Source organism: Gadus chalcogrammus, chromosome 22, assembly GCF_026213295.1.
Source record: "Gadus chalcogrammus isolate NIFS_2021 chromosome 22, NIFS_Gcha_1.0, whole genome shotgun sequence".
NCBI classification, from domain to species: Eukaryota; Metazoa; Chordata; class Actinopteri; order Gadiformes; family Gadidae; genus Gadus; species Gadus chalcogrammus.
Window position 1 is genome coordinate 7,615,925 of NC_079433.1, and position 16,849 is coordinate 7,632,773.

At 48.0% G+C, this 16,849-nt stretch overlaps 1 protein-coding gene across 1 annotated transcript in view; it reads right to left on the minus strand.

Moving 5' to 3' along the window:
- The window catches only part of akap9 (A kinase (PRKA) anchor protein 9), a 74,899-nt gene that overhangs the window by 17,871 nt on the left and 40,179 nt on the right, over positions 1–16,849 (minus strand). The window contains exons 20-29 of the mRNA XM_056583456.1: positions 15,239–15,401; positions 10,849–10,943; positions 10,494–10,611; positions 9,019–9,057; positions 7,505–7,737; positions 6,878–6,997; positions 4,250–4,426; positions 2,791–2,895; positions 2,189–2,341; positions 713–802 (exon numbers count right to left, since the gene is read on the minus strand). Coding sequence (XP_056439431.1) covers positions 713–802; positions 2,189–2,341; positions 2,791–2,895; positions 4,250–4,426; positions 6,878–6,997; positions 7,505–7,737; positions 9,019–9,057; positions 10,494–10,611; positions 10,849–10,943; positions 15,239–15,401 — 1,293 coding nt within the window. The remainder of the gene's footprint in view (positions 1–712; positions 803–2,188; positions 2,342–2,790; positions 2,896–4,249; positions 4,427–6,877; positions 6,998–7,504; positions 7,738–9,018; positions 9,058–10,493; positions 10,612–10,848; positions 10,944–15,238; positions 15,402–16,849) is intronic.

Consider the following 16,849-nt stretch of genomic DNA (forward strand, 5'->3'; position numbering starts at 1 on the left):
TCAAGCTCCAATGTAACAGGAAGTGAACTTCAAGCTCCACTGTAACAGGAAGTGAACTTCAAGCTCCACTGTAACCGGACATGAATGTCAAGTTAGGGTGGAACAGGAAATGAACGTCAAGCTCCACTGTAACAGGAAGTGACCGTTAAGCTCCACCGGAACCGCAAGTGAGCATCAAGCTACACCAGACCAGCAGCAGTTGAGGCAAATCCTTTGTTTTTAAACCTTCGGGACCCATTTGGAAAGAGTCAAGTTACTTGATTAAATAATATTAGGTATTTGTCCGTCAATATTATTTATCATAGTATGATCAATATTACCATTACTTCTATAATTGGAGGGTTTGTTAATATTCATTATTTTGAATAATATTTTTGGGGGTTTTGGAAGTTTTGGGTATCAAAGGTTTAAATACAAACTCTCACACAAACATCACACGACTACCTTACGAGCATGGAGTTGGGAAGTAACTTACCAGCAAAACACACACATTTCACCAAATAATAAAAAACAAAGACATCCAAGAAAAAACAGTAACTACAGTAACACCGCACAGACAAATCCTTACAGGAACGAACGAAAAATGGAAGGGCAAGCCACGGCAAAGCAAACACAACAATGGGACCACTACCACGGAAGGGGATGCGTATGCCAAACATAAACCAACCAATAGAAACTATTGTGTCCATATTGGATACCCATGCCAGGTTACCTTCGTAGCGGACGCCGCGGGCTCCGTGTGTTGGCGCTTAGAGAGTTTCTCATTAAGAACGAGTATTTGCCTGTCCTTCTCCTCCATTACCTTTGGGAGTCAGAGAGTCATAAGGGGGGGGCGGCTGGCAACGGTGTACCAGTAAATACCTGCTGGTGTGACCGATCGCTTCAGTCACGTTTATATCGGGCATCGGAGAAATGACAAAAAAATGGTTGCAAAGATGGGATGAAGACAACAAATCCTGAAAATGATTGTTCACTAGACTGCACAGTGAACCGCTGATATTTGCAGCTTTACTGAAGCGTGAAGCAGACGCTGACTGTTTCTAACTAACCTTGCAGACTTGGGTCCTTGGGGAGGTTTAAGGAGAACATGACTTTACACAATATCACTGCGTGATCGAGTGTAGGGCAACAATCCTTTTAAAACGCAAATATATAGGGGTGGGAGAGAGGAGGGAGAGAGAAAGAGAAGAGAAAGCAAGAGCAAGTCCAGAGAAAGTGTGAAAGAAAGAGCAAATGAAAGAAAGAGAGTGAGTGAGTGAGTGAGTGAGTGAGTGAGTGAGTGAGTGAGTGAGTGAGTGAGTGAGTGAGTGAGTGAGTGAGTGAGTGAGTGAGTGAGTGAGTGAGTGAGTGAGTGAGTGAGTGAGTGAGTGAGTGAGTGAGTGAGTGAGTGAGTGAGTGAGTGAGTGAGTGAGTGAGTGAGTGAGTGAGTGAGTGAGTGAGTGAGTGAGTGAGTGAGTGAGTGAGTGAGTGAGTGAGTGAGTGAGTGAGTGAGTGAGTGAGTGAGTGAGTGAGTGAGTGAGTGAGTGAGTGAGTGAGTGAGTGAGTGAGTGAGTGAGTGAGTGAGTGAGTGAGTGAGTGAGTGAGTGAGTGAGTGAGTGAGTGAGTGAGTGAGTGAGTGAGTGAGTGAGTGAGTGAGTGAGTGAGTGAGTGAGTGAGTGAGTGAGTGAGTGAGTGAGTGAGTGAGTGAGTGAGTGAGTGAGTGAGTGAGTGAGTGAGTGAGTGAGTGAGTGAGTGAGTGAGTGAGTGAGTGAGTGAGTGAGTGAGTGAGTGAGTGAGTGAGTGAGTGAGTGAGTGAGTGAGTGAGTGAGTGAGTGAGTGAGTGAGTGAGTGAGTGAGTGAGAGAAAGAAAGAGCCAGGGAGGAAGAGAGAGAGGGAGAAGAGGGCGACAAATGGAGAAAGATTGAAAGGGAGGGAGAAAGAGCAAGAGAGAAAGCGCATGAGAGAGCAGGAAGCGTGTTAGAGCAAGAATGGGGAGGGAAAAGAAAACATGAAGAGGATACAGAAGAAGAGCAACAGTATGTACAGTGGGAGAAAGGACTTTTTATTGTACTATAAACGTGTGGTGTAGCCCTGCTGCTCTTGGAAGAGGCTGTGATGAAGCCTCTAACTCATTGCTTCTCGAGAGTCGGTACATCAGTGCTCTCTGTGGTGCGGTGGGAGGGGGGGGGGGGGGGGGGGGGGTCTGTACCTGGAGCATGCTCTCCCTGGTCTCCAGGTGCTCCTGCTGGCTGCCCAGCTCCTTCTCCTGGATCTCCAGCTGCATCTGGAGCTGCTGCGCCTCCTCGCTCTTGTTCTCCAGCTCCTCCCGGAACTGCTCCAGCTGCTCCTCCAGGTGGGAGATCTGCAGGGTGGTGGAGGAGGAGGAGGAGGTGGTGGAGGATGAGGAGGTCGAGGTCGTGTAGGAGGAGAAGGAGGATGAGGATAAGGAGGAGGAAGAGAAGAAGAAGCAGAAGAAGATATTTTAGGGATAGAGACCATCTAAGCATAAGAGTGTGTTCAGACCTAGTTGGTCTGGTTCAAATCTGAATTTGGACAGTTCCTCCTTAGAGGAACTGTGATTTAACAGCTAGTACATGCAACACCCGGCATGGCAGGATAAAATAAAACCGACAAACCAAGGACCTCAAACATGAGGCATAAGTGACTTATTCAGAATCTGTTTAGGTTGTGTCCAAGGGCACAAATATCTTTACAAACCATGTTTCTTTGGTTCCACATTAGAGTTTGGATGATGATGATGATGTTCACAACAGACCAGGCCATAGGGGCAAAAGCTCCCAGGTACGCTACCTCTTTCTCTTTGCGGTCCAGAGCCTCTCTCTCCGTCTGGAGCTGGGCTTCCAGAGTGTTGTGTCGGGCCTCAGAGGCAGCGTCATGCTGCTTCCTCTCTTCGTCCTGGGAGACAACGCAAGCACACAGTCAGGTTAACGGAGGAGCTAACACAGTCAGGTCAACGGAGGAGCTAACACAGTCAGGTTAACGGAGGAGCTAACACAGTCAGGTCAACGGAGGAGCTAACACAGTCAGGTCAACGGAGGAGCTAACACAGTCAGGCTAACAGAGGACCCAACACAAAGGTCAGGCTAACAGAGGACCAAACACACAGGTCAGGCTAACAGAGGACCTAACACAGGTCAGGCTAACAGAGGACCAAACACACAGTCAGGCTAACAGAGGACCTAACACAGGTCAGGCTAACAGAGGACCAAACACACAGTCAGGCTAACAGAGGACCCAACACAAAGGTCAGGCTAACAGAGGACCTAACACACAGTCAGGCTAACAGAGGACCCAACACACAGGTCAGGCTAACAGAGGACCTAACACACAGTCAGGCTAACAGAGGACCCAACACAAAGGTCAGGCTAACAGAGGACCCAACACACAGTCAGGCTAACAGAGGACCTAACACAGGTCAGGCTAACAGAGGACCTAACACGGGTCAGGCCAACAGAGGATCTAACCCACAGTGAGGCTAACAGAGGAGCTAACTGAGGAGCTAACAGACAGTCAGGCTAACAGAGGACCTAACACACAGGAAATAAACTGCTGGGAAGGTTCTCAACAACAATATTGATAATAAATGATGTGCAGCAAACAGACTTAAGTTCAAATCAACTCAACATTGCTGCACTCGATTTATCAACATTTTCTGTTAACTCTTAATGCAGTTGTCGTCCAGGAAACTGAATACAATGGACAACATTTCCAATATGTTGATCTCCATGCACCACCATCTTCTTGGGCTCTCTCTCTGACACCACTAGGGGGCAGTGTAGCCAGTAGCTAGCATTAGCTCATCACTGCGTTTGTCACACGGGGAGCAAGTCTACGTCCCCGCCCACACTTGGTCCCGCCTCTTGCTGCACGCAGAACGCCTCCCCATTGATTTATTGGCTGTCCTCACAACACAGACGTGCACACACAGCTGCGAGTGCCCGCACACACACACACACACACACACACACACACATCTATTGTTCCCTTGCACAGCTTCCAACCTCACAACCCGCTCCCTTTCTCAGTTTCTCTCTCGCATTCTCTCTGTCCATCTCCCCCTTTGCTCTTGATCACCCAATCGGACACTCTCTAATTCCATTTCCCTCTCATTCCCTCACTCTCTCTCTCTCTCTCCCCTCCCCCTTGCCTCATCGATCCAGTAGCCCATGCACGCTCCTCTCCCATCCATCCATCCATCCGTCCGTCCGTCCGCTGCCCCCCCCCCCCCCCCCCCCTGGCCGACGCTCACCTTCCCCAGGGACTCGGCGCTGGCCAGCAGGGCCTGCTCCAGCTCGCGGACGCGTCCCTCCAGCTTGTCGATCTCCTGGTCGCGGTCGTCCAGCTCGCGCTGCCGCTGCTCCGAGCCCAGCAGCAGCTCACTGCACCAGTCAGCCTTCTCCTGGAGCTGGCTGCTCAGACGCTCCACCTGGTAGAGGAGGAGGAGGAGGAGGAGTAGGAGGAGGAGGAGGAGGAGGTGGTGGGGAGAGAGAGAGGTAAGGAGGGAGAGAGGGGTGGTGGTGGTGGTCGGGAGAGAGAGAGAGAGAGAGAGAGGGGAGAGAGAGGGAGGAGGAGGAGGGAGATAGGGGAGGGAGAATGAGATCAAGAGATTGAGAGGGGGGGAGAGGAGAGGGGTATTTAGCGAGAAAGGGAGAGAGGTAGAGGGACAGAGAGCAGGAGAGGGAGATATGGGAGAGATAAAAAAAGAGAGAGAGAGGAGAAGACAGAGGCGGGGAGTAGAGGGGGATTATTTAGTGAGACCCGCTTTCAAAACACACACACGCACACACACACACCCCCTGGCCACAACGTAGCTAGCAGATGATGATCAGTCTGCAAGACGGTCAGCTGGTCAACCTAAGAGATGGGGGAGTAAGGAGAGGGGGAGGAAGGGGGGAGGAGAGGGGGGAGAATTGACTGGGGGCAGAGAGTGGGCCGGTGTTCAGGTGGGCTGCAGCGACGCCCCCCCCCCCCGCCGCTCGCTCGCTCGCCCCGGGAGCTGGAGAGAGGGAGAGCGGCTACAGGACCGATGGACAGAGTGAGATGGAGAGAGGTGATACGCTGGAAGTCTCAGAGCTTTGCCACGCTGTTGTCACACGGGAGGCATGCCAGACAGGGAGAGAGGGGGAGAAAGCCACGTTTTGCGTGACAACACAGGGTGGTTGCCCAGCAACATATGTGCCATTGGAGGATTTAAACATCTTTGAACTAGAAACCATATTTTGTGTGGACTAGAAACTTCTATGCATGATAAAAATAGAAGTGGTCACATCTGTCAACAACAGAAACTAAACATGTTCCAGGCGAAAGTAGAAGAAGAAGAGAAGGAGAACGACCGGACGGGAATAACAAAAGGATGAAAGGGACAGAGAACTTGTAGTTTTAGGAGCGGGATCATTCCGGAACTACAGGAGTCGGGAATAACTTCATACAGCAAACGGAGGGGGAGGCTGGGAGGGAAGGGGGGAGTCGGGGCCGAGCGATAGATGTTGACTACAGAGGGACGGACTTGGAGGGGGGGGGGGGGCTTGGGGAGAGATGTAGCGAACGCTAGTGGGATCTACACGGAGCTAGAAGCAATACCTTTACGATTACACCGTCCGCCTGAGAAGCCATGAGAGAGCGAGAGAGCGAGAGCGAGAGAGCGAGAGCGAGAGAGAGAGAGAGAGAGAGAGAGAGAGCGAGAGCGAGCATGAGAGAGCGTGAGAAGAGCGAGATGAAGCCCAGTGGGATCGGAGGAAGAACAGGCGGGAGGACCGGAGCAGAGATCAGGAGAGAGAGAGAGAGAGTGAGAGTGAGTGCAAGAAATGGGGAGAAAAAGCATGAGTTGCTATATTAGTGAAGGTTTAAGCAGGTTTTATAGAGCTGGCTATTTGACTCTAACTGGAAGGCTTTGGGTTTGAGGTGGGGGAGTTTTGATTAAACTAAGTTTGAATGGAGGTTGGATTTGTGTCTAAAGTAGATTTCAGGTAGGATGGTTATGTGCTTTATACTTACAATTAGAACTTAATTGAAAAATTATAATTAATTTGTATCAACTAATGAACACTAATAGATAATAGTTTAGAGGGTCGGGCCACACAGTATCCTACCGGAAAACTCTGTGAAAGCGAATGGCTTGCTGAGGTAATGCGAATGTAAAAGAAAAGGAGAAAGGTGGAGGAAAGATATCCCAAAATGCATTGCAACACAGAAGAACAAACAAGAACACCACCAGACATTTGCTGCAGTTTTGTGTTCACTGCAACCTTCCTCACTTGGTTATAAAAACTCTCCTCGAGGCATTTGCATAATATTTAAGCAAGCTGACAGGGGAGGACTTGTTTTCCAGAAAAAGGCCAGTAAACCCACAAACGGAAAGACCGGCTTTGCATCTAACCAGCTTGAGACCTTTAAATGGCAAATGTTACTTGACAAAAATGTTGATGTTTAAAACACGTTAAAAACTTCTTATTTAAATGCATTAAATATAGATATATTCAAAATCTTTATTATTTATTTTAATTGTTACTACTAGTATTTCCCTATTAGTATTTCTCTCCTAGGGGCCCTAGTGGCTCACCGGGTAGAGAGGTACCATTAAGGCACAGTCCTGATCGCAGGGACCCGTGTTTGATTCCAACCCGTGGTCCTAGGGTGCATGTCCTCCCCTCTACCTCCCGTACCTTCCTGTCTATCTCACTCTATCATAAAGCATAAAGAGCACAAAAATAAATCTTAAAAGCGTGTTTCTCTCCTGTACTTCTGTCGTGACAGACACAGGAATCAACTCGTCCTACTTAGGACCTGCAGTGCACCTTTACAACCACCAGGGGGGTTGCCAAACACCTCCTCCTCCGCCCCAGGAGGTAGACTCTGTGTGCTCCCTCGCTGCCGTTACCTCCTTGCCCCTGGGGTCCGAGGCCCCCTGGAGCTTCTGGGGGTTCCTCAGCTGCTCCTCCAGCTTCTGGATCTCCTGCTGGAAGACGTCCCTCTCGTGCTCCCGGTCCACCGCTTGCTCCTGGGAGCGGATCAGGAGATCAATCACAACGTCAGGAGTGAGGAGGGAACGATGGAGGAGGCAGCGTGAGCCGGTTGTACTTAGCAACCAGATGATCGACTACATCTCTGGTACAACCGTTCCTGCCTGTTTGGACTCAGGAAACGTCTCTCTTTGCATCGCGATCTCACAACCGTTTTAAAAGGGGACATATTATACCACCAGGTTTGAGTGTGATTAGCCGTTACAAGCTGTTTTGAAAATCGGCCTCTCATACATCTAGTCCACCTAGATGTATGACGGATCGATTAGCAGCGTTTGCTACAGTCCACTGGGTAGACTGGTAGCCTGATCTATCCAGCACACGTCTAGGAGGCCACGCTCACTTGTGGCAGATTTCCAGCTCGTAACGGCCTGTGTTGGCTAATCACACTCATTTGGCGGTAGAATATGTCCCCTTTAAGTTGCGTGGTTTGAAAACGCTTGTGAAAACAGCGCCCTTTGACCCCGAGTGTAGTCGTGACTCACAGCCAGGAACTTGCGGTTGTTCTCCATCTGCTTCTCCAGGGACTGGATCTGCTGCCGGAGGTCCCGGCTCTCGTTGCGCTGCGCCTGCTCCAGCTCGATGGAGCGGTTCACCTGCTCCTCCAGCTCCGCCTCCAGCTGCTTCACCTGCTTGCCCAGGTCCGAGCTGTCCTTCTCCGCCTGCCGCTGCACCTCCACCTTCTCCTTCATCAGCTTCTCCGTCTCCTCCAGCAGGTCTGCGCGGGGTCGGGGAGGGGGGGCGGAGAACTGAGGTCAAGTTTTTGGTTATGAAGGATTCTGTTTTGGGGTTATTGTTGTTGTTGTTGTTGTTGTTGTTGTTGTTGTTAGGTTGAGAGATTGAGGTTTGATTTCCGATTATTCAGATGTTGAGGCTTTGCAGAGTCTAAGGTTTTGCAATTTTAAGTCCTTTGCATGAAAATGAGCTGTACTTTCGAATACATAACAGTCTGATTGTATGTAAAACAATGTCTTACATACAGTATATGACAATGTTCTGTACGTGTTGTTATCATTCAGTCACATTACCCATTTGAATTTAATAACTTGAATATTCATCCCAATTCATTCACATTTTCTTTGTTTTCTTGCCTCACTCTACGTTCTATAATTTGTATTTGTTTTTTATTTTATTTATAATTTGTCTATAAATTGCATTTCTATGTTTATCATCGTCACTAGGTCATCTCCTTTAGTAACCTCAGACTCTCCAGGACCACCTCGAACATCTTCCCCATCATTGGGTTTTTCATTCCCACCCTAATACCACCATGCCCCATTTTGTCCCAGTGTCTCCAAGGCCGTCACCAGTGAGCCCGTTTCCCCGCTGCGACCAGGATCAAACCCCATTGGGTTAGTGCAAAGGTTAGACCAAAGGGAGCGAGGTGAGAGAGTGCAGGAGACAAACCCAAAGACAAGACAAACCTAGACATTGGACATACGCATGCCCAGCGTGTGATTCCACAGGCATGGACGAGGAGGGGGGGGGTTGCTCGATGGACAATCATCTCACAGAAAGTTGATCAACAAAAGAAATGAAAAAGAAACATCTGCCGATACAACCCGTGTGATGAGATTAGACATTAAAAGATGATTGACAATACGTAGATTGATTAAACAAACTCTTTTCATAATTAATTAACATTGACCCCATGTTAAAAAAAATGTAGGGCCAACGTCCACCCAAATGTGACTGTGAGACGGGGGCGGGGGTTAACAGAGAAACAGTGGATGAGGGTATTGAAAAACCAAAGAAGCTGGAAAGGACAAGGAGCAGCGGAAGCAGAGGTGAATTATTGAGCTCATTAGCAAGCGAGCTCCGAGCGTCAACCGGGCGGTCAGTAGCTTGGCGATCGGTGCGTTGGTGAGTTTGGGGGAGGGGGGGGGGGGGGGGGGAGGGAGGTGGAGCCATGTCACCACCACTGGACTGAGACAAGGGTTAATGAAGTAGCGGCACATAGAGAGTGGAGCGGGCGCCATGCTCAAGAGTGTGGACACACCTGCTTCAGGTGCAGCGGCCACTTCAGCATCAACTAGGCCTATGGGGGGAGGGGGAGGGGGGGGGGAGAATAAGAGAGCACAGGGATTCAGGCATGCGGTCGTCACTCAGGCGATACTCAGAAGAACTGTTTGTTTGGAAGGAGGTTCACAGGAGGAAGAGGTGGACCACGGATGGAGATGGAGGTGTGTGATGGGGCCTGTGTTAGGGATGCAGCAGCTCTGTGGTCAAAGAGGATGGAGGGGGAAGGGGAGGAGCCACTCGTTGGTGGTCGGTGATGATGCTAGTGAATGGCTTTCCGTCTCCACGGCGACCTGTGTGGAATTCTCAAGACTGAGTATGGAGGAGAGAAAGGTTTTTTTTTTTTTTACTTTTGGTTCGACGTTTCCTGTTAATGGGTTGCTGCGATATGTGAACAAACATCTCTGTCTGGTGAAACATTGACTGGGCATTGTTGGGTTAGATACACAGAAAGGTTTCACAGGGAAGTGTGCCATACAGCAGTACACTGATATACTACACTGATCGAACATGACAAGGTCTTTAATGCATTATGATGTATACATATTGTATGTGATGCATTATGTTACTTACTCTCTTAGTCTAAGAATATTTTTTAAATGCGATTCCACACTGGATATTACTAAAGCATAACATGTATACATAACTATTGAGGTTTGAATGATAAAAATTTATCCTACTTTGATAGAAATGAATCCACCATTTGTATGAATGTGATTACAAAAAAAATACAGTGTATAAAGCATATAGTTTCATAAAAATAATGTCCACACCGGATTTGATTAGGCTTTACATAGGATACAGGCTGTGGCAAGCTCTACAGGAAAGCTTTGAATGTCATTTGTTTAATTTTGTTAATCATAATAATTTATTTTGCATCCGCTGGAAACTTCATGGAATTTCAAATCATAGAATGAATACAGAATCAACCAAATACACAGCACCCATTCCTCCCCACACCTCCCAGTTGGAGCTGGTTTACCCTACACCTCAACTAAACGGTGATGTTCACAATTTGAAAACGGTGAAATTCCACAATAGCTCTGCATTAGTTTCATGTATTAACATGTTATAATATGTCAAGAATGATGAGGCTCTGGGTGTGGGGAAATTAAATACCCAAAACTAGAGAGAGAGAGTAAATAACATGGATGACAACTGATGACATCCTGTACAGATTAAAAATCAATGACAGCGCAGAACAAAGTGTAGGCGAACTTGTGGATCTTGTGGAATGTGAATGGCTGTAAGGAGGTAAAAAAACAACACCCTCTTTCTCGCAAAAAACACTTCTATAGTGCATGGCATAATTCAGTGTCATGTTTATTATCGGAAGATTACTCTTCTGCCGAGCGCTAAAAAAAGACGCAGAGAAAAATCTCAACTGAAAAATATAAACTGAACTGTAAAACTGATGAGTAAGTGTGTGGCCCCGGTGCATTGTGGGATACGTACGGAGCTCGCGAGGCCCTGCCGTCTCCCTCATGGCGTCCTGCTGTCTGCCCAGCAGCTCCTTCTCCTGGTGCATGAGGAGCCGCTCCTGCTCCAGCTCGTTGAGACGGCTGGCCGTCACCTGGGGGTGCAGAGGAAAGGGGCGTGGTCAAACCAAAGGGGGCGGGGTTTCACACGAAAAAACACGAGGAAATGGAAGCCTTATTAACGTGGCGATATATTTTGTAATCAGTGCATGTATCCCAATGAGAGAGTGTGGCTTACTGATTTAATATATTAAAATGACACCTGGCAGGATTTTTCATTGCATCTCAACAGGCTAAACTCTACCCCCACACACACAGCCTGGGTTTGTCACCTGTAACTCCTGCTCCAGGCTGAGCTGTAGCTCCTCCTTCTGCCGGGCCTGCTCCTCCAGGAGCGTTCGCTCACCTGAGTAGCCTTCAATCACACCTGGTGGGGCGAGAGATAGAGGTAGAGGTAGAGGTAGAGGTAGAGAGGTAGAGGTAGAGGTAGAGGTAGAGAGAGAGAGAGAGGTAGAGAGGTAGAGAGGTAGAGAGAGAGAGAGGTAGAGAGGTAGAGAGAGAGAGAGAGAGAGGTAGAGAGAGAGAGAGGTAGAGAGAGAGAGAGAGAGAGAGAGAGAGAGAGAGAGAGAGGTAGAGAGAGGTAGAGAGAGGTAGAGAGAGAGATAGAGAGAGGTAGAGAGGTAGAGAGGTAGAGAGGTAGAGAGAGAGAGAGAGAGAGAGAGAGAGAGAATATAAATAAAGGGGGATCAAGTGGAAACAAACATCTACTATAGAATGCCTTGATATTCATCCTGGGAAATTTTGCAGACATGCAATGTTTGCTTTCACACACTACGTGGCGTATCTTTATAATACCCCTCAATCAACCCAAATACAAACAGACACACACACACACACACACACACACAGGAGGAACAACACCAAAAAAGTAACAAACACAAGCCGAATCGTACACAAACAACGGCAACCTAGTACACAGCATGTGTGTGCCATGCACTCACAATAGGCGGCATTTCTGACCCATTTTACTATACAGGATGTGTACGAACAAGAGGACAACGAAGCACTGATCCATTTTCCCACATTCTGTCACAGGTCAGTAAGCAGCAGTCGTAGCGCTTGCGCACGCACGCACGCACGCACGCACACACACACACACGCACGCACGAACACTCTCACACCTGCCCCTCCCCACACACACAAACACACAATTACTTCAGTGGACATTTGTAGAGATCATATTGTTGGTAAACTATGTTATATTAACATTAATAAAATAAAAGATTTACTCATGGGTATCCCTGTTGTTTCTAAATAAAATAATCATTAACAACTAGTCTTAACCTGAAAACCAGTTAATGCATACTGTGTATCTGCGTGCATATGTGTGTGTGCGTGCATGCGTGTGCGAGTGTGGCATGTGACCTAAAGGAAAAGCCCCTACACCCAGGATGAATTTCATCTTTGTTGTAACATTGGTTAAACTCCACAAAGACTTCAGAAGCCACCTCACACTGTGCCCTATTTGCCTAAGGAGTGGACGGCCGTCAAATACACATCACCTCTCTGGTGCATCCTCAGCTCACCAGCCGACCGTTGCTACGACTAACATTCATTTTCACGTAGTTACAGCTGCCGATATGAAACTGCGTCTCTGCGTACATAACCGGTAGATAACGGGATTCGAAAACCTCCCTGTTTCGTTTATTATTTTTTAATTAGTGAATGTGTTTTTTAGTATACCTGGATGGACTCATGAACTAAAATAGATTGTCTTTGAATCTGTTCCATGGAAAGAGTCGCGGTGGTGGTGTGAAGAGAACGGGTTCCTTAGTGATTTATAAGCCAATTATACCCCCCGGGGAGAGGCGGGTGTTGGCCCGGTCTCGTAGAGACGCACAAATCAAACAAACCGATGCATGCAGCCAGACGACACCCATTGACAACGCGAAGGGGAGCGAAACTCAGAGGAACAAAACGCACACAAAGAAGGTACATTAGGTCAATGTGTGCTCGCCCATGATGGGAGTAAAAAAAAAGCATGGATCTCATTCATGAGAATAGAAAGGAAAAATGGTTAACGCCCGATATACTATGCTTCCATCTTTTGATTTATGGCTCCCAAAACCTCATGACAGACTCATAATCACGCTTTGACACAACCCACTCAACTGTGTCCAATTACTTTTCAATATCAGTGATTATCCCTAGCCTAGCGATTGTTAGTACTTGCACTTAGTTCTATGATGATCTTTACTGTACCGACAGCGATAATTGTTTCACCTCTTATGACAAATGTACTTATTATGAGTCTCTTTGGATGAAAGCATCTGCTAAATGCACTAAATGTAAATATCATGAATGATCGATGCATTACACATTTACCCCGATTTCTAGATAGATCTTTCCTCTATAAACCTTCCTTTGAATGAGCGTCGATTTGCCTTGCGATCATTTCTCATCCGTCTGCCAATAACACAATCCCTGTCAGTGTTTGCGTAGCGTTGTGTTTGTCTGTGCGTTTGTGTACGGGCTTCACGGTAACACGAGCCCACGTCTCTTCCTGCTGCCCTCCCCAGGACCTCAGGGTGGGTGGCTGCTGTGGTTTCCAGCCTCGTCTAATGGTTATTGTTTCCTCCACAAGAGGAGGATCCTCTCCTTCTCGGGGCCTGGTTCAGAACCAGTTTGGAGATGCGGCCCCCGCCCTGCGTCTGGGCGGGCTCCAGATTAGGGACACAAAAGAACAGAGAGCTCACGCTGTCCTGGTGTCAGCGGCGTAGAAACACGACCATGGCAAGAAAACTCAACAAGGAAATTCCAGTTGTTATTTTGGGCCTGGAGACTCTGGGGATGTATGAACGTGTCGCATGCGTTCCGAACTGGGAATCGAACCCTGATCTTCGGTGCTTTGAGGCCGCAGCGCTGCAATCGACTGGGCCCCAGGCTGATGGAATGGAATGTGGAAATCTATATAAATAAATATCTACACAGACAAGTTTCATTTCTTCCAGCCCGATCCGCCCAACAAAATGGTAGCACGACAGCGCACCTATAAACAATTCCTCATAGCTATGCTGAGGGGCGTGAATGATAAGAAATAACTTTTCGTGTCATCCGGACTTCCTCTGCACATACAGCCGGGCCTGACACGAGATGATCCGGCTTTAGGACGGCAAATATTGACCATCCTTCAACACCTTTTATCCCATTACAGCCAACCAGGACTCAAACAGCCAACCAGGATGCTAAGACACGAGGATAGATAACATACTATCATACGGGATACTCCCCCAGACACTCAGTCTTCAGGAGAGTGAAGATATCACTCACCATTGTTCATCATGGGCCAAAATCTATTTTTATTTCCCCTACAAGCCTGGAGAAAATATTGTGTTTCCTTTTGTGACCACACCGTGTGGTTATGGAGAATGGCTTGAGTGTATTAAGTGTTTGTGAATGTGAACGTGCGTTTGTTGTGTGTGCGTGTGTGTGTGTGTACGTGTGCATACGTGTGTGTGTGTGTACGCGTGTGTGAGTGTGAGTGTGTTTCAAGCCCCCTCTTCAAGCAGCTGTCTCTGACTGGGGGAAATACACACACCAGGTCAGCACGCACACACAAACTTACCGGCGCACAAACACTCGCAGACTTAGCGATCACAATCCTCTCTTCACATCCCTCACATGCCCAAAGACAGGTACTCATCATTATATTTTTAACACAATCATTCGACAGCGCACGTGCATGCAGAACGACCCTCACGTTTAGTCAGATCCTGTGAAGTGATACACACTGGTGTCATAGACTATCATTTGTTGTCTTTTGACGACAGATGCTAATAAACTTTCTACTAAAGCGGACAGCTGATTCCCTCCTCCGAAACACACACCACTAAAAAACAAAACACAAACATATACACACATTGCACTAAAAGGCAACGCAATGTGACGCTTGTCTGATATACGGGCTGATAACTCATAACTCATAAACAAGCCATAACCATAGCATGCAAAGAATAAAGCCATATATACAACAGGAATAAATCAAAGAATCAAACAATATAACCATATCTCTGAACTTTACCCCAGGGACAACAATGAAATTACCCTAAATCAGGTGACAGGCCAGAGAAGCTTGTTTATAATTCCATGTTTTTTTCCAAAGAGACTTACATTAAATGTGTGTCTTATAGGAGAAGACAGGGGGTTAGACAGCGGATACAGATAGAGTCTAACCCAAACCCCTGCACTGCACCCTTTAAACCCTAAAGAGTAATCAGGTTTGATGACCTCCAAACAGATGTATGATGTCCGAAAGACCAGGCCTACCAGCCTACCCAGTGACTGTACCAAGGTATGTTGATTGATCCCCCCCATCGTTCATCTGGGTGTACTCTCACACGTACGGGGTCAGGGTTTAACATTTAAATGTTTGGCCCCTGGTCCAGTCGGGCCAATGGGTCTGAGTCTGGAACATACTGGCCTTAAGGCAATCATTTCAGGCCCCCAGTGAAAGTTACAATCATCAGCATTAGGGGCCAGCTTTACTTTTCTCGCATACACCTGTCCCGATCGTGGCGGTGAGTGAAACACTGTCCCGGCATGACTTTCTTCATGGGCACCCCTTGACCCTGTCCTGTAACAGCAGCCGGTGATAACATAGTGGCTCTTTAAACCAGGTAAAACAGGAGCACCACTACGCCCTCCCCCTCCAGCGGGCCTTACCCTCGGCCCGGTGCAGCTCGAGGGCCAGCTGCTCGCGGGCGCGCGCCTCCTCCGCCAGCCGCTCCTGGAGCTCCTCCTGCCGCTGAAGGAGTTCCCCCACCTCCTGGTTGTGGCGGAAGGACTCGCGCATCAGCTCCGTCTGGGTGACCCGGGCGTGCTCCAGCTAGCAGAGGGGGGGAGAGCAGAGGGGGAGACCACGGGTGAGAGGGGGGAGACCACGCGTGAGAGGGGGGAGAGACGTCGAGTGAGAGGGGGCGAGACGACGTTTGAGTGGTGGGAGAGACGAGGGAGAGGGGGGAGACGACGAGTGAGAGGGGGCAGAGACAACGAGGGAGAAGGGGGGAGACCACAGGTGAGAGGGGGGAGACACCCAGTGAGAGGGGGGAGAGACAACGAGGGAGAGGGGAGAGGGGGGAGAGACACCCAGTGAGAGGGGGGAGAGACAACGAGGGAGAGGGGGGAGAGACAACGAGGGAGAGGGGAGAGCCACCCAGTGAGAGGGGGGAGAGACAACGAGGGAGAGGGAGGAGACGACGGGTGAGAGGGGGGAGATACCCAGTGAGAGGGGGGAGAGACAACGAGGGGGAGGGGGGAGAGGGCAAAGAGAGTCGGTGGCTGATGTGTTCTGGTGAAGAATCTGCTAATCAGCACCCAAATTAAATTTTGGGGTATTTTCTTGCACTTGCAAACGTAATGTGTTGAAAGTTGACCTGATGTCTGACCCTTAGAAGACCTGGGTGGGACCCTAAGTAGGTATTGACAGGGTTATTGCAACTATGTATTAGTGTAGTTATTGACAAGATTAAAGCAGCTTTGTGTTAGAGTACGTAATGACATGGTTAGCATAGCTACATCTTAGTGTAGTTATTGACAGGATTAAAGCAGCTTTAAATGAGGGTGGGTAATGACATGGTTAGCATAGCTATGTCTTAGTGTAGGTATTGACAAGGTTAGACTACAACAAGGTATATTAACAACTTTTTTGAAGCATATGTTTATCCCAATTTTATTATCTATCTATATTGAGCAGCACCGGTTTACATTTTTTGTTTTCTCTCCGTCAACTTCGGCTCAGCGCATTGATTAAAGATGAGTGAAATAATTTTCTTGACAATATACAGTGCATTTATTTTATCTTTACTATTATGAGTCACTTTAAACTGGCAATGTAGTTGATGGCAGTTTAATGTCGGTTTCAATGTGAAACGCAAAGACACTCCTTGAGATGCTGAGATTAAAGTGATGTCACGTTTTTTGGCTCAAGAAAGCCGGCTGGTTCTGACAAGAGGTAAACACAGTCAGTGAACGTCTCTACTGTAAACATCCATACGGTTAACTCTGGCAGAATCTCCAAAACACATATCCCTATCTCACTGAGCAAAGGTCACGTCATAACCGTGTGCACTGGCAACCAGGAAACTGTGACCTTTTCTCAGATACAAACTCTCCCCCACATACACACACACACACACACACGCACACACACACACACGAGACAACCGATACACATGCGTGACTTCATGAAACCACCCCAGGGCGAAAAGTAGAACTAATGAAACTAACGACAACTTGAAGTATACGCAGAAAAAAAGTATGTTTGTACAGAACACA